Source organism: Mirounga angustirostris, unplaced genomic scaffold (genome assembly GCF_029215605.1).
Source record: "Mirounga angustirostris isolate CCGP_5_RB_7025 unplaced genomic scaffold, mMirAng1.0.hap1 SCAF_14, whole genome shotgun sequence".
Classification (NCBI taxonomy): domain Eukaryota; kingdom Metazoa; phylum Chordata; class Mammalia; order Carnivora; family Phocidae; genus Mirounga; species Mirounga angustirostris.
In genome coordinates, this window is record NW_026991722.1 from 60,894,541 (window position 1) to 60,917,447 (window position 22,907).

Below are 22,907 nucleotides of genomic sequence, written 5' to 3' on the forward strand. Positions count from 1 at the left end.
AAGTGGGATTTATTCCTGGGCTGCAAAGGTGGTTCAACATCTGCAAATCATTCACTGTGATACATCACATTAATAAAACAAAGAACAAGAAAAAACCATAAAAAATTAGCCAATGAAGGTCTAGCTGTTTTATGTGTATCAATAACTTTAAAGTGAAGATAACAGCCAAGTTGGACTCCGCAACTCTGTTATCCTCCCAGATGCAGAAAAAAGCATTTGACAAAGTACAGCATCCTTTCTTGATTAAAACTCTTTACAGTGTAGGGATAGAGGAACATACCTCAATATCATAAACACCATATACAAAAAGCCCACAGTGAATATCATTCTGGAGGTCTGGAACATGGCAAGGATGTCCTCTATCACCACTGCTGTTCAACATAGTACTAGAAGGCCTAGCTTCGGCAATCAGACAACAAAAAGAAATAAAAGGCATCCGAATCAGCAAAGAAGTCGTCAAACTCTCACTCTTTGCAGATGATATGATACTTTATGTGGAAAACCCAAAAGACTCCACCCCAAAACTGCTAGAACTCATACAGGAATTCAGGAAAGTGGCAGGATATAAAATCAATGCACAGAAATCAGTTGCACATTTATACATTAACAATGAGACAGAAGAAACAGAAACTGCACCCAAAACCATAAGATACCTAGAAATAATCCTAACCAAAGAGGCAAAGAACCTGTACTCAGAAAACTATAGAATACTCATGAAAGAAATTGAGGAAGACACAAAGAAATGGAAAACGTTCCATGCTCATGGATTGGAAGAACAAAGACTGTTAATGTCTATGCTACCTTGAGCAATCTACACATTTAATGCAATCCCTCTCAATATACCATCAACTTTTTTCACAGAAATGGAACAAATAATCCTAAAATTTGTATGGAGCCAGAAAAGACCCCGAATAGCCAAAGGAATGTTGAAAGAGAGAACCAAAGCTGGTAGCATCACAATTCCAGACTTCAAGCTCTATTACAAAGCTGTGATCATCAAGACAGTATGTACTGGCACAAAAACAGACACAAAGAACAATGGAACAGAACAGAGAACTCAGAAATGGACCCTCAAAACTCTATGGTCAACTAATCTTCGACAAAGCAGGAAAGAATATCCAATGGAAAAAAGACAGTCTCTTCAACAAATAGTGTTGGGAAAATTGGACAGCCACATGCAGAAGAATGAAAGTGGACCAATTCCTTTCACCATATACAAAAATAGACTCAAAATGGATGAAAGACCTAAACATGAGATAGGCATCCATCAAAAACCCAGAGGAGAACACAGGCAGCAACCTCTGTGACCTAAGCCACAGCAACTGCTTGCTAGACACATCTCCAAAGGCAAGGGAAACAAAGGCAAAATGAACTATTGGGACTTCATCAAGATAAAAAGTTTTTGCACAGCAAAGGACACAGTTGACAAAACCAAGACAACCAACAGAATGGGAGAAGATACTTGCAAATGACATATCAGATAGAGGGCTAATATCCAAAATCTATAAAGAACTTATCAAACTCAACACCCAAAGAACAAATAATACAATCAAGAAGTGGGCAGAAAACATGAACAGACATTTCTCCAAAGAAGACATTCAAATGGCCAACAGGCACATGAAAAAATGCTCCACATCACCTGGCATCAAGGAAATACAACTAAAATCACAATGAGATACCACCTCACAGCAGTCAGACGGTTAAAATTAATAAGTCAGGAAACGACAGATGTTGGCGGGGATGCGGAGAAAGGGGAACTTTACACTGTTGGTGGGAATGCAAGCTGGTGCAGCCACTCTGCAAAACAGTATGGAGGTTCCTCAAAAAGTTGAAAATAGCTACTCTACGACCCAGCAATTGCACTACTAGTGATCACAAATGCAGTGATCCGAAGGGGCACCTGCACCCCAATGTTTATGGCATGTCCACAATACCAAACTATGGAAAGAGCCCAGATGTCCATCAACAGATGAATGGATAAAGAAGATGTGGTATATATACACAATGGAATATTACTCAGCCATCAAAAAAAAGAAATATTGCCATTTGCAATGACATGGATGGAACCAGAGGGTACTATGCTGAGTTGAAATAAGTCAGTCAGAGAAGGACAATTATCATATGATCTCACTCATATATGGAATTTAAGAATCAAAACAGAGGAGCCTAGTGGAATGGAGGGAAAAATAAAACAAGATGAAATCAGAGAGGGAGACAAACCGTAAGAGACTTAATCATAGGAAACAAACTGAGGGCTGCTGGGGGGGGTGGGGAAGGGGTAACTGGGTGATGGACGTTAAGGATGGCATGTGATGTAATGAGCACTGGGTATTATATAAGACTGATGAATCACTAAACTCTACCTCTGAAACTAATTAAACACTACATGTTAATTAATTGAATTTAAACTTAAAAGATTTTAGAAATTTTAGGGGTGCCTGGGTGGCTCAGTTGTTAAGCGTCTGCCTTCGGCTCAGGTCATGATCCCAGGGTCCTGGGATCAAGCTCCGTGTCGGGCTCCCTGCTCAGTGGGAAGCCTGCTTCTCCTTCTCCCAGTCCCCCTGCTTGTGTTCCCTCTCTTGCTGTGTCTCTCTCTGTCAAATAAAAAAAAATAAAAATCTTGAAAAAAAAATTTTAGAAATTTTAAAAAATAAGGGAAAATAAATAAAATTTAATTAACCCAATCCAAAAAAAAAAAAACCAGAAAACACTAATTCAAAGTCTACATGCACCTCTACATTTACTGCCTCATTATTTAGAATAGCCTAACTATGGAGGCAGCCCAAGTGTCAACAGGTGAATGGGTAAATAAGATGTGGTACACACACAAACACACACACAGGGGAATATTAGTCAGCCATAAAAGAGAATAAAATCTTGGAGCACCTGGGTGGCTCAGTCGGTTAAGGATCTGCCTTCAGCTCAAGTCATGATCTCGAGCTCCCTGCTCAGCGGGAGTCTGCCTCTACATCTGCACCGACCCCCCTCCCCCTCCACTTGTCCTCTCTCTCTTTCTCTCTCAAATAAATAAATAATAAAAACCTTTAAAAAAAATTTTAAAAAGAAAAAATCTTGCCATTTGCAACATGGATGGAGCTAGAAAGTATTATGCTAAGCAAAATAAGTCAGAGAAAGACAAATACCATATAATTTCACTCAGGTGGATTTTAGGAAATGAACAAGCAAAGGGGAGGCAGAGAGAGAGAGAGAGATAAACCTAGAAACCGACTTTTAACTAGAGTTCAAACTGATGGTTACTTGAGGGGAAGCTGGTGGGGAACCGGTGAAATATGTGAACCAGAGTACACTTAACATGATAAACACTAAGTAATATACAAAACATTATACAAAACAAATACATTACTATATTGTACACCTGAAACTAATATAACACTGTATGTTAAGTATACTGTAATTAAAATTTTTTAAAAAGGTTGATAAAAACACATGGGTCGGGGCGCCTGGGTGGCTCAGTTGGTTGGGCGACTGCCTTTGGCTCAGGTCATGATCCTGGAGTCCCGGGATCGAGTCCCACATCAGGCTCCCTGCTCAGCAGGGAGTCTGCTTCTCCCTCTGACCCTCCTCCCTCTCATGCTCTCTGTCTCTCATTCTCTCTCGCAAATAAATAAAATCTTAAAAAAAAAAAAACACATGGGTCAATAGTCCATGTGATTTTGTTTTAACATCTGTACTGAAAATACTATTTATAGTTTCAACTATAAATCATTGTGAACCTTCTAATACAAACTATTTAATCTTCCTTGAGAGAATAGCACAGAAAAAAATTCTGGCATATAGCAAAAGTTGGAATAAATGTGGCATCAAAGATCAGTGGGAAAAAGGCCACCCAGGCGCCACAATTATTCAGAAAATGGTGTGCTGGGACTCCTGGGTGGCTCAGTCAGTTAAGTGTCTGCCTTCGGCTCAGGTCATGATCCCAGGGTCCTGGGATCAAGTCCCATGTCAGGTTCCCTGCTCAGTTGGGAGCCTGCTTCTCCCTCTGCCTGCCACTTCCCCTGCTTGTGCACACGCTCTTTCTCTGACAAAAAAATAAAAATCTTTTTAAAAAGACAGAAAATGATGTGCCAAAGGGTAACTATCAAAAAGGGACAGATAAGCCTGTCACAGGAGAAGTAAAAACAAATTCTAGGTGAACTAATGATTAAGCATAAAGTGAAACTTCAAACAATATCTGATCTTGAGAAAGATGCAACTAAGGAAAACAATATATAGCAAAGTTGAATACCAATAGATAGGAATAAAAATTATTCAACTTTCATCAAACCAAAAAACTGTAAATAAGCAAAACACTACCAATGGTTTTTAATGTTCTAACACACAGCCCAGCAAGGCCAGAGTAAAACTAGAACTCTCAATCACTAGTAATGATATTATAACTTGCCACTGCCTTTTCAAGAGAATAGTTTTGCAATCAGCATTAAGAGCCTTAAAAAACCTAGCCTACTAAAACAAAGGTCTGTATGAATTCAGTCAATGATTCCTTATTCACAATTCTATAATCCAAAAATATCTAAACACTGGCAGCAAAACCTATCATGAATTTATAATTATTTATCCCACTCAGCTCATCAGCCTGGCCTTCAAAGCTGTAATTAATTTGGTCCCTTCCTATTTGCCTGAGTTTATTTCCCAAAATAGCCTCCTACAGGTGCTGTAAACCTGCCACACAAAACCTCAAGTTTAACTATTCTCCAAACATGGTCTAAAATGCCCCCACCATAGCGCCTTTACAGAAGCTATCCCGCTTCCTGAAATATACTTCTCTTCCCAAATCTATGTTAAGGCTTATCATGGGTCTTTTCATGAGAAAGGAAAAACTGCATCCCCTTTTAAGAAAGCTTCACAGATACTTTCCTCAATCAGAACTAATTTGTCACCCTCCTATGAATCCTGCACAATTTGTACCGTTGAGGTATACTTAAGGTAGTCAGAGGGTTAGCAGTGCATCTCTTCTCTCACTTGGCAGAACTTTCAAAGAGCAGAGACTAAATATTTCATTGTTCCCCCAATTTCTTAACATAGTGCTTTATATTCTGTATCCTAATGATAATAAACTGAGGGATGAGCATAATCATATCAGGATTCATAATAAATAAGTTTTTAAAAATTCCATCACTCAACACACCATGTGAGTGCTGGTAGGGAGGAGGTAAAGGAGAAGACAAACAAAAAGCTGGCATAGTAACTACTGAAACAAAGAAGTAGAAAGACGTGGAGACTAGGAAAACACAAGTCACTTTACAGTACCAGAAAAATCCTCCAAGCTTGTCAGTGATGTAAGTTTCTCATTTTCTAATAAACTAGTGTGGCTTAAGTCATTGTGTGGATTCTTGTCTTCAAAATGTTTTCCAGCAAGAGGAACAATCATCTGTAAGAAATAAAATGCCAAGTAACAAAAGCAAACTCACTACTTTGAAGACCACACTAGAAGGTTGCAAAAAGGACCACCAATGTGCTCAGTATTTGTAATTCACAATTTAGGCAATGAAGGTCTAGCTGTTTTATGTGTATCAATAACTTTCTTCCTGCCCCCATTCCACTTTCCTCCCCTGACCCACCCACTGAGACACTGTTAAAATTTAACATCTCAAATTGAATGCACAAGCTCAGAAGACCTAGGAACACAGTTAGTACACCAACACCCAAATGAATTTGAACAATACAAGGCTTGGGGTAGGAAGTGAAGATAACAGCCAAGTTGGACTCTGCAATCTACATTGAAATCGCTGGTTTTTCTGCTTCTCAACCCAGGGACAACATAATCCTAACGGCACACAGCAGTTTGTTAAGGGCATTCAAGGCCCAGAATAAAAGGTAACATTGCCTTCTACATGTCAACTTTATTTCAAAATCTTATTAAATATATATCAGACAATACCATCTTTAAAATTAGATTGCAAAATACACAATTTTTAAGATAAAAACAAGGGCTCTCCATACAATTGCATACTTGTAGAGAACTGTGCTGAATTATGCTCATAAAGATCTAAAGATGTGGAAACGAAAAAAACAAATGAACAAACAAAAAAACAGAAATAGACTCAAACACATCTGAGAAAAAAGTGGTGGTTCCTGGAGGGGAGAGACTGGAACGATGGGTGAAATAGATGGATGAGAGGTACAAAAATCCCTGTTATAAAATAAATAAGTCACAGGGATGAAAAGTACTACATAGAGAATACAGTCAATAATATTGTAATAACTTTGCATGGTGACAGAGGGTAACTACACTTCTGATGGAGAGCATTTATAATGTATACAGTAGTTGGGCACCTGGGTGGCTCAGTTGGTTAAGTGACTACCTTTGGCTCAGGTCATGACCCCTGGGTCCTGGGATCGAATCCCACACCGGGCTCCCAGCTCAGCAGGGAGCCTGCTTCTCTCTTTGCTGCTCCCCCTGCTGTGTGTGCATGCTCTCTATCTCTCTGACAAATAAATAAAATCTTAAAAAAAAAAAAGTATAAAGTTGTTAACTGCTTTGTTGTATACCTGAAACTAAGAAAACATTGTAATATCAACTATACTTTAATTAAAAATAAGAAAGAGGGGTGCCTGGGTGGCTCAGTCATTAAGTGTCTGCCCTCGGCTCAGGTCATGATCCCAGGGTCCTGGGATCAAGCCCCACATCGGGCTCTCTGCTCAGCAGGAAGCCTACTTTTCCCTCTCCCACTCCCCCTGCTTCTGTTTCCTCTCTTGCTAACTCTCTGTCAAATAAATAAATAAGATCTTTAATAAATAGATTGATAGATAAAAATAAATACATAAAAATAAAAATAAGAAAGAGCTGGGATGCCTGGCTGGCTCAGTGAAACATGCAGCTCTTGATCCCAGGATTGTGAGTCTGAGCCCCATGCTGGGTGTAGAGATTACTTAAAAAATAAAAAATCTTTTAAAAAATTAATCAAATAAATTAAAAAGAGCTTATTCTCACCACTCCCCTCACCCCCGGACACACACACACACGTGTCAAATGAAGTAGTAGCTCCCTCTGGTCTACATTTTCTAACGTATTTCTTTTCCTCTTCCTCTTACTTTGTCATCTCCTTTTTATTAGTATCTCATGTTTCTATACTTGTCTTGCTGCTTTCCAGTTTTATGGTTCCTCTCTTACTATCAATAATTTCTAATACTTTTTGGAAGTCAATTCTTCAGCCATCCTAAAAAAATAAATTTCCTACCATGAAGAAAAGTTATGTCTTTTCTCTTTAGAAACCATGTCTTCTAAATGTTCAAGAAATCATGCTTTCTAACTTAATTTCAATTTGACTACACTTGAACTTCCTTTAAAAAGCATTTCTCAAATTTGAAAGTTGTTAGTAGTTACATACAAGGAGCAAGTGTACAGAGCAGGGGTCGACATTTTCTGTAAAGAGTCAGCCAGCAAAATATTTCAGGTTTTGTCAGCCTTACAGTCTCTGTCACAGCTTCTCAACTCGGCTACTGTAACACAAAGCAGCCCTGAACAAAACAGAAACAAATGGGCATCGCTGTGTTCCAAAAAAAATTTACAGAGACAGGCAAATAAGCTATAGACTGCCAACCTGAAATAATTCTTTAGACCTTTTTGTTTATATTTTATAAATACCAGACTCCAGGCCTGAAATCCCTATTAAATGTTTATGTTGGACATGACCTGTTGGTCTGCTAAGCCCCCCTTCTTTGAGGAGCCCATCTCTTTTTACATCATGTGGACCTGGTGGGGCTATCAGCTGCATTCCTCTCTGTACATATATACGTACACTGATGTACATGCATACACACACATACGCACAGAAGTAGACCTAAGTTCAGGCTCAACAAACAGAGTATTTTATTCCAACCTACCCCTTGGCACAGTGAATTACATAGGGGAGAACATATGACCCAAGTGAGCTCATTAGAGTTGTTGTCCTTTTTTTTTTTTTTTAATTTACCCTCAAAGAAAGTTCACGGTCTTCTTTTTTGGTCACGAATGTTAAGAATGTAGGCTTAGGTTGCCTAAAAATGAAGACAGCCTCCTGATCATTCAACCAATTACTGAGTGCCAACTATGTGCCAGGCACTCAAGATACAGTAAACAAAACAAAGAGGGACGCCTGGGTGGCTCAGTCAGTTAAGCATCTGCTTTTGGTTCAGGGTCATGATCCCAGGGTCATGGGATCAAATCCCACGTGGGGCTCCCTGCTCAGAGGGGTACCTGCTTCTCCCTCTGCCTGCGGCTCCACCCGCAAGTGCTCTCTCTCTCTCTCTCTGACAAATAAATAAATAAATAAAATCTTTAAATAAAATAAACAAAACAAAGAGAAGCCCTTACCCTCCCAGAGCCATCTTTCAAGAGGGAAGCAGCAAGGAGTGAAGTAGAGCAAAGGTGGAGAAGTCCTAATGACACAGGGGAAGCCCTAGACCAAGACGACTCTCACGTGCTGATTACTTGAAGCAGTAATGTGGATTTCTGCTATTTTTCTAACTAAAATTACTGCTATTTAACACTTACAGATACAAAATAGAAACTTTCACTCTCCTAATAACACTCCAGAAATTGGTAACATATAAAAGATTACCTTGTTCTCCTTATTATTCATCCATGGTTGTAAACAAAAATCAACAGGTGAGTCTGTTTGAGAAAACAAAAATAACTGAGACCAAATTATTTTATCAACTAAAAACCCAATAACCCCTAAAAATTATAAATTAACTAAACTTTTTTCCCTTAAGTAGAATAAAGCACTTTTAAGTGATGGTATAGGAACTTATCACTGGTCAGTTTAATTAAAAAACTGTCAGGGTGGAGAAGTATGAAAAATTATACATATGCCAAAAAAACCCTGAATATGAATCTAATCAAGCCTTTAAAGCTAACTTTTGCTTTATAGAGGATATAGGGAAGAGAGAAACAAGAAAAATGACAGCATGACTAAGCATACAGACAAATCCAAATCATGGAACACTCTATAGGGTGACAGACTGAGTTTTTTTCAACAGTCACTGACTTAGGACACACAACAAATAATATAACGTAACATAAGGTAACCTTCTTTGGACTCCAATTCAAGCAAACTAACCTGGATAATTAGTAAAATGAATATGGACTAGAGTACTATATGATAATAAAAGAACTGTTAATTCTGTTAGCAGTGTTAACAGACTGTGGTTATATAAGAAAATATCTGTATTTTTAGAGATGCATACTAAAATATGTAGGAATAAAACGATACTTGAATTTTAAAATATCAGAAAAAAGTAATAAAAAAACAGAAGAGATAAAGCAGATATGACTAAATCTTATACTAACTGAGATTGTGGGATAAGTATATGAGTTTTTCTTAACGGATATAAAATTTGCATACCATGAAATCACCACCTTCTTAAAGCATTCAAAACAGTGGTTTTTAGTATATTCTCAAGGCTGTGCAACCATGAGCACTCTTTAATGCCACAATATTTTCATCAGTCCAGAAACACACACTGTACCCATTAGCAGTCATTCCCTATTCTCCCCTTCCCCTGGCCCTGGCAACCACTAATCTATTGTCTCTATGGATTTGCTGATGCGGTCTCTACAGATGTCTGTGGACGAACAGAATCTTAAAACATGTGGCCTTTTGTATCTGTCTTTCTTCACTTAGCCTAATGTATTCAAAGTTCATCCATATGATAGTACATATCAATACTTCACTCCATTCTATGGCTCAGTAATACTCCACCATATGGACACACTACATGTTATTTATCCATTCATCAGTTGATGGGAGATTTGTTTCTACTCTATCACTATTGTGATTAATGCTGCTATGAATATTCATGTACAAGGTTTTGTGTAGACATATGTTTTCATTTCTCTTGGGTATATAACTAGGACTGGAACTGCTGGCTCATATGATAGTGCTATGTTTAATGTTTTGAGGAACTGTCAAACTACTTTCACAGCAACTCCATCATTTTACATACCCACCAGCAATGAATGAGAGTTTTAATTTCTCCATATCCTCACCAACACTTACTATTTTCCAACTTTTTGATTATAGCTATTATAATAGGTGTAAAACCATTATCTCATGGTTTTCATTTGCATTTCCCTGATGATTAAAGATGTTGCACATTGTTTCATGTGTTTACTGGCCATTTTACAACTTCTTTAGACAAATGTCTACTGAAAACCTTTGTCCACTTTATAGTGTTTTTTATTGAATTGGAAGACCTAAAATCTGGATGCCAGTCCCTTACCATATATGATTTGCAAATATTCTCTTCCATCTTTGTGCTGCCTTTTCAGTCTTTATAAGTCTTTTGAGGCATGAAAGTTTTCAATTTCAATGAAGTCCAATTTACCAATATTTTCTTTTATTGCTTGTAAGTGTGAGGAGTTAATACCATTCTCACTACTTTCATACATATTTGACACTTTTTATCAAGAGAAATACAAAGAGCCACTAAGGTTTTTAACAAAAACATACAAAGTACATTCATTCATCAATCCTATAATATGGGCTAAGTCCTGAACCACAATTTGGAATTACATGTTATCTTCACTACATAAGAATACAATACATAGTTTAAAATATTTAGCTTTAATTTCTCTGACAAAAGAGAACATAGAGTACTTAGAAGCAATCTGAAAGCAGAGCCTTTAAGTTATTTATTTCTTATAATCTTCCCCTAAATTTGAAAACAACTGTTCAAATGACTCCAAAGCATTCAACTTGGTTTTCTTAGAAACAATTTTAGAATTTATAATTCACAAATTTATATAAAATAAATTTAGGAACAAATATGACTGGTGGTAATATCAATCAATTGGGCGGAGGGGGGCGGCGGAGTGTGAAAGGTGTGTCTTAAACACAACGTGTGCTGTGGCCATCTGACGGAATGGTTTCCAAAGGAAAGGAGCTTTCAGCTTAATCAGTGAAGACAATTAAAAGATTAATCAAGAGGAGGGTGGTCCAAGATGGCAGAGGAGTAGGAGACCTAACTTTTGTCTGGTACCAGGAATTCAGCTAGATAGCTATCAAACCATTCTGAACAACTAACAAACTCAACAGGAGATAGAAGAAAAGAATAGCAGCAACTCTATGAACAGAAAAGCGACCGCTTTCTGCAAGGTAGGACATGCGGAGAAGTGAATCTGAGGCATATATGGGAAGATAGACGGGGGCGCGGGGTTGGAGGGGGAGCGTTCTGTCAGCTGGCTACCGGCAAGTGATAGAACATAAGGACACAAAATCAGAACTTTTAGAAGTCTGCTCCAGTGAGGGACGTCACTCTGGTGGCTAAGCAGAGGGGGAGGGGGGTGTAACCCTCGCTGGGATAGTGTGGTCTCAGGACCCTCAGAGTCACTGAAAGCCTGGGAGTGCCTGAGTGTGGCAGAGCTCCCAGGTATCAGAGTAGGGAAGCCGGCTGCAAAGAGAGAGCCCAGGAGTGGGCTCTCAGCTTGGGGTTGCCATAAACCGTGATCTGCAGCACAGTAGGGCCCTTGCTCTTTGAGCAGGGACCCAAAAAGCAGCAGATCCGGGGAGACTTCCCTTCCTCCCTTGGGAGGAGCCTCGCGAGAGCCCACTGCAAGAAATCAGCTGGGTTTGGAGACTCCAAACAGGGCCGTGTGCCAGAGATAGAAATGCTCAGTCACAGGCCAGGTAAGCACGGAGTGTGGCTGGAGACCAGGGAGACAGGAATTACTGACTGCTTTTCTCTGGGGCCTCACTGAGTGGGGCCCCAAGCTCTCGGCTCCTCTGGGGCCAGAGATTGGGAGACTGCCATTTTCATTCTTACCCTCTAAAGCTGTGCTGAAAGCCTTCAGGGAAAAGGGCTACTGAGAGCAAACCGGAGCAGACTGCTTAGCTTGGCCCCTGGCAAAGGCACTGCAATTCCGCCTGGGGCAAAGACATTTGAGAATCAATGCAACAGCCCCTCCCCCAGAAGATCAGCAAGAATATCCTGCCAAGACCAAGTTTAGGGATCCATGAGAACTGCAAAACTCCAGCACTAGGGGAATACAGCACAAAGAAGTCATGGCATTTTTCCCCATGATTCCTTAGTCTTTCAACTTTAATTTTTTTAATTTTCTTTATTTTTTTCTTTTTCTTTTTTTTTGAATTTTTCTTCTTTCCTTTTTCAACCAACTTATCAATTCCTTTTTAAAAATCTTTTTTAATTTTCATTTTTACAATCATATTCTATCCCTTCATTGTACTGAATCTTATTGTTGGTATATATATGTAAGATTTTCTTAGTTTCTGCAGTTTTGTCTAAAAGACCAAAATATACCCACAATCTAGTGTATGATTCTGTTCTAGTCACCTACCTGATCACATTCATTTTTTAATTTTTCTTCTTTCTTTTTTCAACCAACTTATCTTTTTAAAATCTTTACAAGACCAGTGCTCTAACCCCTGAGCTATGGAGCCCTTTTTAAAATCTTTAATTTTCATTTTTCTACAGTCATATTCCATCCCTTCATTGTATTTAACCTTATTTGTGTGTGTGTGTATATTATATAAGTTTTTCTTACTTTAAAATTCTGGGATGCAGTTTCGTCTAAAAGACCAAAATACACCCAAAATCAAGTGTATGGCTCTGTTCTACTCACGAGCCTGATCATATTTTTTTTTTTTCCCTTTTCCCCCCAGTTTCGGGTCTCTTCTGATTCATTTAGTGTATATTTCTCTGCAGTCATTGTTACTCTTTTAGCAATTTGTTCTCTTGTTCATCTGTTCTTCTCTGGACAAAATGACAAAACAGAAAACCTCACTTCAAAAAAAAGAACAAGAGGCAGTACCAACTGCCAGGGACCTAATCAATATGGACATTAGTAAGATGTCGGAACTAGAGTTCAGAATAACGATTATAAAGATTACTAGCTGGGCTTGAAAAAAGCATAGGAAACACTAGAGAATCCCTTTCTGGAAAAATAAAATCTAACCAAGTGGAAATCAAAAAGGCTGTAAGTGAGGTGCAATCAAAAATGGAGGCTCTAACTGCTAGGATAAATGAGGCAGAAGAGAGAATTTGTGATATGGAAGACAAAATGATGGAGAACAAAGAGGGTGAGAAAAAGAGAGATAAACAACTACTGGACCACGAGGAAAGAATTCAAGAGATAAGTGATACCATAAAGCGAAACAATATTAGAATACCTGGGATCCCAGACGAAGAAGAATGAGAGAGGCGGAAGGTATACTGGAGCAAATTATAGCAAAGAACTTCCCTAATGTGGGGAAGGAAACAGGCATCAAAATCCAGGAAGCACAGAGAACCCCCCTCAAAAATCAATAAAAATAGGTCAACTCCCCAACATTTAATAGTAAAAATTACAAATCTCAGAGACAAAGAGAAAATCCTGAAAGCAGCTCGGAACAAGAGTATCTGTAACGTACAACGGCAGAAACGTTAGACTGGCAGCAGACCTATCCACAGAGACCTGGCAGGCCAGAAAGGACTGACATGATATATTCAGGGTGCTAAATGAGAAAAATATGCAGCCAAGAATACTTTATCCAGCTAGACTGTCACTGAAAATAGAAAGAGTGATAAAAAGCTTCCAGGACAAACAGAAATTAAAAGAATTTGTGATCACCAAACCAGCCCTACAAGAAATACTGAAAGAGGTCCTCTAAGCAAAGAGAGAGCCCAAAAGTAACACAGACCAGAAAGGAATACAGACAATATACAGTAACAGTCACCTTGCAGGCAATACAATAGCACTAAATGAATATCTTTCAATAGTTACCCTGAATGTAAGTGGGCTAAATGTCCCAATCAAAAGATTGTACTAGAAGTCCTAGCCTTGGCAATCAGACAACAAAAAGAAATCAAAGGCATCCAAATGAGCAAAGAAGTCAAACTCTCACTCTTTGCAGATGGTATGATACCTTATGTGGAAAACCCAGAAGACTCCACCCCAAAACTGCTAGAACTCATACAGGAATTCAGGAAAGTGGCAGGATATAAAATCAATCCACAGAAATCAATGCACATCTATACATTAACAGTGAGACAGAAAAAAGAGGAGTCGATCCCATTTACAATTGCACCCAAAACCATAAGATACCTAGAAATAATCCTAACCAAAGAGGCAAAGAACCTGTACTCAGAAAACTATAGAATACTCATGAAAGAAATTGAGGAAGACACAAAGAAATGGAAAAACGTTCCATGCTCATGGATTGGAAGAACAAAGACTGTTAAAATGTCTATGCTACCTTGAGCAATCTACACATTTAATGCAATCCCTCTCAATATACCATCAACTTTTTTCACAGAAATGGAACAAATAATCCTAAAATTTGTATGGAACCGAAAAGAGGCCAAATAGCCAGAGGAATGCTGAAACAGAAAACCAAAGCTGGCGGCATCACAATTCTGGACTTTAAGTTCTATTACAAAGCTGAAATCATCAAGACAGCATGGTACTGGCACAAAAACAGACACACAGAACAATGGAACAGAATAGAGAGTCCAGAAACAGACCCTCAACTCTATGGTCAACTAATCTTCGACAAAGCAGGAAAGAATATCCAATGGAAAAAAGACAGTCTCTTCAACAAATGGTGTTGGGAAAACTGGGCAGCCACATGCATAACAATGAAACTGGACCATTTTCTTTCACCATATACAAAAACAGACTCAAAATGGCTGAAACACCTAAATGTGAGACAGGAGTCCATCAAAATCCATGAGGAGAAGACAGGCAGCAACCCCTTCGACCTCAGCCGCAGCAACTTCTTCCTAGACACATGGCCAAAGGCAAGGAAAGCAAGGGCAAAAATGAACTATTGGGACTTCATCAAGATAAAAAGCTTTTGCAAAGCAAAGGAAACAGTCAACAAAACCAAAAGACAACTGACAGAATGGGAGAAGATATTTGCAAATGACATATCAGATAAAGGGCTAGTATCCAAAATCTATAAAGAACTTACCAACCTCAACACCCAAAGAACAAATAGGGCAGAAGTCGGGATGCCTGGGTGGCTCAGTCGGTTAACCGTCTGCCTTTGGCTCAGGTCATGATCCCAGGGTCCTAGGATCAAGTCCCACATCGGGCTCCTTGCTCGGCAGGGAGCCTGCTTCTCCCTCTCCCTCTGCCTGCTGCTCCCCCTGCTTGTGCTATCTCTGACAAATGGATAAATAAAATCTTTTAAAAATAAAAAATAAAAAGAAATGGGTAAAGACATGAACAGACATTTCCACAGAGAAGACATCCAAATGGCCAACAGACACATGAAAAAGTGCTCAACATCACTCGGCATCAGGGAAATACAAATCAAAACCACAATGAGATACCATCTCACACCAGTCAGAACGGCTAAAATTAACAAGTCAGGAAACGACAGATGTTGGCGGGGATGCGGAGAAAGGGGAACCCTCCTACACTGTTGGTGGGAATGCAAGCTAGTGCAGCCACTCTGCAAAATAGTATGGAGGTTCCTCAAAAAGTTGAAAATAGAGCTACCCTACGACCCAGAAATTGCACTACTGGGTATTTACCCCAAAGATACAAATGTAGTAATCCGAAGGAGCACCTGCACCCCAATGTTTATAGCAGCAATGTCCACAATAGCCAAACTATGGAAAGAGCCCAGCTGTCCCTCAAAAGATGAATCCATAAAGATGTGGTGTGTGTGTATACACACACACACACACACATATACAATGGAATATTATGCATCCATCAAAAAATCAAATCTTGCCATTTGCAATGACGTGGATGAAACTAGAGGGTATTATGCTAAGCAAAATAAGTCAATCAGAGAAGACAATTATCATATGATCTATTGATTTGTGGAATTTGAGAAACAAGGCAGAGGATCATAGGGGAAGAGAGGAAAAAATGAAAGAAGATGAAACCAGAGAGGGAGACAAATTATAAGAGACTCTTAATCTCAGGACACAAACTGAGGGTTGCTAGAGTGGAGGGGATGGGAGGGATGGGGTGGCTGGGTGATGGACATTAGGGAGGGTATGTGTTGTGGTGAGCGCTGTGTATTGTGTAAGACTGATGAATCACAGACCTGTGATACATTATATGTTATTAATAAAAAAATAAAAAAGATTAATATGTTATTAATAAGAAAAATAAAAAAGGTTAATCAAGAGACCATTTCCTGTAAAAATATTAACAGGTAAATGCCAAACCATAAGTGATTTCAGTTTACCGTATTGTAGCTTAAGATAAATACCAAAGATAGATAAACAAGAAAGGAAACTGAAATATATACATTAGAAAGTAATTTCTGAAAGTTCAGTACCTTGCATTTGTTCCAGTGGTGAAATCCTATCAACAGGATCTTGGCTCTGAAAGGGTTTTGCAGTTTTAGCTTGCTCCTCTTCTGTTCTTGCCATATCACTTTGCAAAGTAGACTCTTCAAGAACAGCAATTGACAAATGCTGACTTTCTATATTCTTTTTCTTAGAGATAGAACTTTTCATGTGGGAACAGAATAATGACTAAATGTTAGTTACCTGGGTAAATCATTAAATATTCATTAATCAGTTATGTATTTAATCTCCCAAAAAGAAAAAAAAAATGGATACAGTGAGAAGAAAAATTTCTAGGACCAGCCAGAAACTGTAATTGGCTCCACCATAGGTACCCTGGGGACTGCACATCATTTTGGGTCCAGAGATACACAGTCTACCAAAATCAAATACAGTATCATATTGCTATTCTGCCTCTTAAGTGATAAAATGATGGTTTTTTTCTTTTCCAAATAAGTATCTCTGAATCTATCATATGTGGAGAAAAACTCAGCTTTCTAAAAACAAAACAGACTTAAAGGATACTAGTATATTTGCCAAAAAGCTGATTCTCTGAATTATGAAATGCTTTGAAAGTTTTACTTTTAGCCCCTGCCACTGGCCTTGTCCCCATCTTTGTAGCTCTGTTGTTTTATATTTGTATGACAATGTTTTTCCTTAAAGGCCATTTTCCTCCCAATCTTCTGCAAAAGCTCCTGGGTCTGATGCAACTCACCACAGCCTTCTGCCAGCAAGAGAGGGGTGAACTTTTTAGAAAAAGGCCTCTAAACACAATTAAATTCATCATCTGGCAAACTGATAATCTAGGGATAGATTTAAATCTGACCAGGATGGATGAAAAGAAGATAATCCTTCCATATATTCCAAGTGCTAACCCTCTGTGCCTGAGGCAACTCCCAAGTCTTAATTTACCTCCCAGTTTCTCCATCTCTGTATTGGGGCTGTAATACATAGAAAGCTGTTTACCATCAGCTCAATCCAAAGGTGCATTTATAGGTAGATATAGGAAAGTTTCATCCCAAACAGAAGCAAAATAAAAGAGAGGGTAGAGGTAGGTGGATACAGACTATAGGGTAGACTGTAAGTGGATACAAAGTTGTATGACAGAAGAGAGAGAAAAGAGGAGTGGGGGTGTGCACAACAAAGGAAACTGACAAAATGAAAAGGCAGTCTACAGATGGGAGAAAATATCTGCAAATCATATCTGATAAAGGGTTAATATCCAAAATACACAAAGAACTCCTACAACTCAAGAGCAAAAACAAAAACAAAAAGCAAACAAGCAAACAGTATGATTAAAAAATGGGCAAGCTGAACATTCTTCCAATGACATACAGATGATCAATAGGTACATGAAAAGATGTTCAATGTCACTAATCATCAGGGAAAGGCAAATCAGAACCACAACGAGACATCACCTAACACCTGTTATAATAACTACTATAAAAAAGAGAAGAGGGATGCTTGGGTGGCTCAGTGAAGCGCCTGCCTTAGGCTCAGATCATGATCCCAGAGTCCTGGGATCAAGCCCTGCATTGGGCTCCCTGCTCGGCGGGAAGTCTACTCCTCCCTCTTCCTGCCGCTCCCCCTGCTTGTGTGCACACACTCTCTCTCTGACAAATATATAAAATCTTTAAAAAAATAAATTAAAATAAATTAGAAAAAAGACAAGAAATAACAAGTGTTGGTGAGGATGTGCAGTGCTGGGATGTGAACTGGGAATGTAAATTGATGCAGTCACTATGGAAAATAGTAAGGAGGTTCTTCAAAAATTAAAAATAGAACTACCATATGATCCAGCAATCCCACGTCAGGGTATTTATCCAAAGAAAACTAAAGCCCTAACTCAAAAAGATACATGGCACCCCCATGTTCACTGCAGCATTATTTACAATAGCCAAGATGGAAGCAACCTAAGTGTCTGAAAGATGAATAAAAAAAATTTTGTATATATATAACACAATGGGATATTATTCAGCCATAAAAAAGAGAAGGAAATCTTGTCATTTGCAATAACATGGATGGACTTTAAGGGCATTACAGTAAGACAGAGAGACAAATACCCCATAATCTCATTCATACGCAGAATCTAAAAATAAGAACAAAAAAACTAAGCTCATAGATACAGAAAATAGATTAATGGTTCCCAGAGGTAGGGGATCAGGGGCAGGAGAAAAGGGGGAAGGGGGTAAAAAGGTACAAACTTCCAGATATAAAATAAGTACGTCATGGGGATATAATGTATAGCATGGTGGCTACACGTAATAACACTGTATTGCATATTTGAAAGTTGCTAAGAGAGTAAATCTTAAAAGTTCTCATCACAAGAAAAAAAAATTCTGTAACTATGTAAGGTGACAGATATTAACTAGATTTATTGTGGTGATCATTTCACAATATATACAAATATCAAATCATTACACTGCACAACTGAAACTAATGTTATATGTCAATTATATTTCAAATAAATGAGAAAATGAAAGAGAAAAGAAAGACAGTAAAGGTCCTTAGGTGACACATTAAAAAAAAAAAAAAAGGTGGTGGGGAGGCAAAATGGTGACATGAAATAAATAAAAAAGAAATCATGACATTTAGGTTCATATTTCAAAGCCCCCCACTCCAAGAAGAACATGTGCACTTTACCCTTGAACAAGATGGGGGTTAGGGGCACTGACCTCCTGCATAATTGGAAATCTATGTCTAACTTCTGACTCCCCAATAACTTTACTTAATTGAACTACTGTTGACTGGAAGCCTTACAAATAACATACACAGTCAATTAACACACACTTTGTATATGTACTATATACTGTATTCTTATAATAAAGCTAGAGGAAAGAAAATGTTATTAAGAAAATCACAAGGAAGAGAAAATACATTTACAGTACTATGTATTTACCGAAACAAATCTGCATGTAAGTGGACCCATGCAGTTCAAGGGTCAACTGTAGTGTAACCATTAGAACTTTATGATAACAGAGCCAATTAAATTAACCACCTCCCCCTAAATCCACTTCCTCAAAACTATAGCTATCACTTGTTTAGCCCGTCAAAATTCTTCAAACTAAGTCAAATATTAAGTTAAATAAACTTCAAGTAAAAGTGGCAAGCGTAACTTCTCGAACTGCATGAAAATGACAATAAGGACATCTATAAAAGTGAAGCAATCTGGATGAGAGCCACCAGTCCTAACCCAAGCTTACCTCAGATTCTAGAATCTGAAAAGCAGACAGGGTATGCAGGAAAAACGAAAGCATGGTCCAGACAAGAACAAAAGGGCCTGGAAGCAGAAAACAAATCTGCCAGGAATAACTGCAGAAATGCTTCCTGACTACAGTAGGAAGGAGGGCAGGAGGGAGTCCAGAGGGAGTCCAAAGGGAGGGGATGACTGAAAGTCTATCAGCTGCCCTCGCTGGGCAGTGCTCCACTCCCGCTCCGCAACCCACGCAAACAAAACAGCAGTGTCAACATGACGCTGCACACCTAGGAAGGTTCTTCTCCAGAAAAGGCATATGAAACGCCTGTGCACAATGAAGTTATGGTGGTGACAGCAGTGTTAAACACCCGGCATGGAACCTGTAAAGTGAAGCTGGCCGTGAGTACTGCCCAACTCACATGAAGAGCTAACAGAAATGAGGTCTGGATACCCACTAGCCCACACTAGCAACCTAGAAGACAGCCATAAATCAGATGCAGGAGAAGGAACAGCTTGAGAGATAAAAATAAAGATGAACAAAGTAAACAACCCCAGAGACAAGGATAATTTATAGAACTTTGAAAAATCTCCATTAAAATTCTCAGGAAACATTGAAGTAGCTATTATATCCACAAAAAGAAACCATTATAAAAAAATGAAAGACCAGAAAAAAGAGCTCTCAAAATTATGACTGCCAAATGATTTAATAGAAGGGTAGGGAAAAAATTAGGAATTTTATCTAGAACATTGTCTATTTGCACTGAAACAAAAGAAAAACAAAAACAAAAAAGGAAAAGGAAAAAAAAATAGTGGAAATAGATCAACTCAGGCAATCCAAAACATAGTCCCAGAAAGAAAGAAAAACAGAAAATTACTGAAGTAATAATAATTATCTAGAACTAAAGCACACAAATCTCTGGATTGATGCCAATTAGAATTCAGTTGGGAGTGGCGGGGAGCACCCACCAAGGACTCGGAGGATTCTAAGTTTCCAGAGAGAAAAAAGTTCAGATACAAATGGTCAAGTATCAAAATGACATCAGGCTTCACACACTATGTAGCAATGCCTTCAAAATTTTGTGAAAGTTATTTTTATCTTTAAATCCTATCCTCAGCTAAAATAATTCATTAATTCCGAAGCTAGAATAAGGATATTTTCAAAACATAAATTCCACCCTCCCCCAGGAGCCACAGAAGCCGTCCTCCACATGGGGATAAGAGCATGCCTCTGCAGGCTGTGCACCCACCATCACAAGCAGCCACAGGAAGTCCAGGCTCTCAGACTAACAACCCAGATCTTCAGACTACTCAATGGAAGCAAGGAATAGCCCCAAAGCACTCACCTCTACCCAATGAAAGTCTAGAGTGAGGCCAGTACACTGCATCTAGGACTACGCCTTACCAGGTTGTCTGTCTTCCATTAACAGGACTGACAAGACCACTTCCCAGACGTTCTGGCCCACATCAAAGAGTCAAGAGGTTACTTCTGATATTCTCCTCCCCTCCCCCCATGTCTAATGTCTCATTGCCAACATCAGTTCAATGGGACTAACTTCATGATGCCCTTCAATAAGCCCAGGACTCCTTACTCCTGACATTTGAAGATCCACAAGCACATTCCCCCTACCCAGCCCAACAAACCAACCCTGGATCAACAAAATCTTGCTATTTCTGAACCCTTCCTATGAACATCCCTTTTACCTCACCGCTTTAGGGAAAACCTGGATGTCCTGTGAAGATACTGCCTCCCTTAAACACTGGCAAATGAGGACTATCAGTCTCTCCCACAGCCTTGGAATCATTGGGCATGGAGATGGAATGTGTGTCTCCATCAGTATGTCCCCTCAGTACAACTTCCAGATCATCCTCAATAAAGCCTTCTAGCCTGGAGTCACCTATGACCCCTCATGGCATCTTCCTTAGTACCTCAACTCTATAATCCTTTGATGCAACCCAAGCCTCCAAACCACTCATATCACCACATCTCACACTCCCTCACCCTTCTGCTATCCTCTCCTCTTCCTTAACCTAAATCCCATGGCCAAACATAACACACCCTCAACTTCCTTATCCCTCACTACTTTCATCAGACTACAAGCCTAGTTAAACCCAACTCTCCCCTCACATCTTGCTAGCACCCCTACAGCTGAATGTGGTTGGAGAAAACATCACAATCACAGTAAATTCATGACCATGACCCTCGAGTGGGACTCCGGATGCTGTCGGACAATGGCACTATTTCCCTCTCTGTTCACTCTCCCACACTCCCATGACTGTTACATCTCTCTACTGCTCCTCTACCCTGAGTTGATGTCATGCCTCCTACCGCTCTGAGAGACCCTAAGCACGGAAAAGACAACTTCCACAGATTCTTACCACCACATGTACCCACACATTCTGCCTTCCCACCGGTTAATACAAAGGAGTTATCCACGGTCCTACCTCTCTAGTCACTCCTTCCACGACACATTAGATCCTGGCCTCTTATTTTTGTAAAGGTTTTGCTCTAGCAATTCTCTTCTTTCTACATAATCAGACTTTCCTATTTCAGATCATTCCTATTACCACATAAACTTGCAGCAACCTATCCCTCCACAAAGGAAAAAAGAAAAACTTCTCTTGATCCACTATACTCAGCAAGTATCACAGCCCCATTTCTTGGTTGCCTTTTGCAGCAAACTCACCATCTCCAAAACTAACCTCCCATTCTCTCCTAAACTCACTCTCCTACACTATTGTGCCTCCTCCTACTTCCACCAAAACCACTTGTCAGGGTTACCAACGACCTAACCTACGCTAATTCCAATGGTCACTTCTTAGTCCTCATTTTATTTGACACAATTGGATCCCTCTCTGTTCTTTTACATATGTTCTTTATGTGGCTTCTGAGACACTGTTGTCTTCCTACCTCCAGCCACTAAACCTTAGTCTCCATGTCTATTCCTCCTCTCCCCAACTTAACACTGAAGTGTCCCGACATGAGGCCCTGGTGCTCTTCTATTCTCCATCTACCTTACCCCTTTGATAATCCAACCTCCTAAGGGGTCTTCCTACTTCCAGACTTGCCTCCCAACAGTCTATTCACTCCATTGTAGCCAGAGTGAAACTTTTAAAACGTAACCCTCTAATGGCTTCCACCTCTCTCAAAATCAGGCTCACCCTGTGGCAGCCTCCTTCCTGCTGTTTGAACATAGGTATGCTCCAACCTCAGTGCCTTTACACTCGTGCAGCCTCCACCTGAAATCCTCTTCCTCCTAATGTACATGGCTAACGGCCTCCTTCAAGTCTTCACTCAGATCTTATACCTCCTCAATGAGACCCACACTGACCGTTCCCTTCAGCTTACCCATTTACCCTCCTTATCATGTTGGTTTTTTTCTAGCACTTTTCCCTTCAAATATACTATAAAACTGATATTTTTTTAAGATTTTATTTATTTTTTGACAGAGAGAGACACAGG

At 39.3% G+C, this 22,907-nt stretch overlaps 1 protein-coding gene across 18 annotated transcripts in view; it reads right to left on the reverse strand.

Moving 5' to 3' along the window:
• Positions 1–22,907, reverse strand: part of LOC123852770 (nucleoporin SEH1) — a 167,648-nt gene that overhangs the window by 104,621 nt on the left and 40,120 nt on the right. For 15 of the 18 annotated variants that reach the window (XR_008507057.2, XR_010407335.1, XR_010407336.1 and 12 more), the window contains 3 exons: positions 16,242–16,414; positions 8,562–8,614; positions 5,269–5,389 (listed from right to left, as the gene is read on the reverse strand). Coding sequence is in view for 14 of the 18 variants with exons in the window: in XM_045887055.3 (XP_045743011.2) it covers positions 5,269–5,389; positions 8,562–8,614; positions 16,242–16,414 (347 nt within the window). In the remaining 4 variants the exon portion in view is untranslated. Of the gene's footprint in view, positions 1–5,268; positions 5,390–8,561; positions 8,615–16,241; positions 16,415–22,907 lie in introns of those variants that run through there. The other 3 variants (XM_045887058.3, XM_054510371.2, XM_054510369.2) reach the window with 2 other exon arrangements.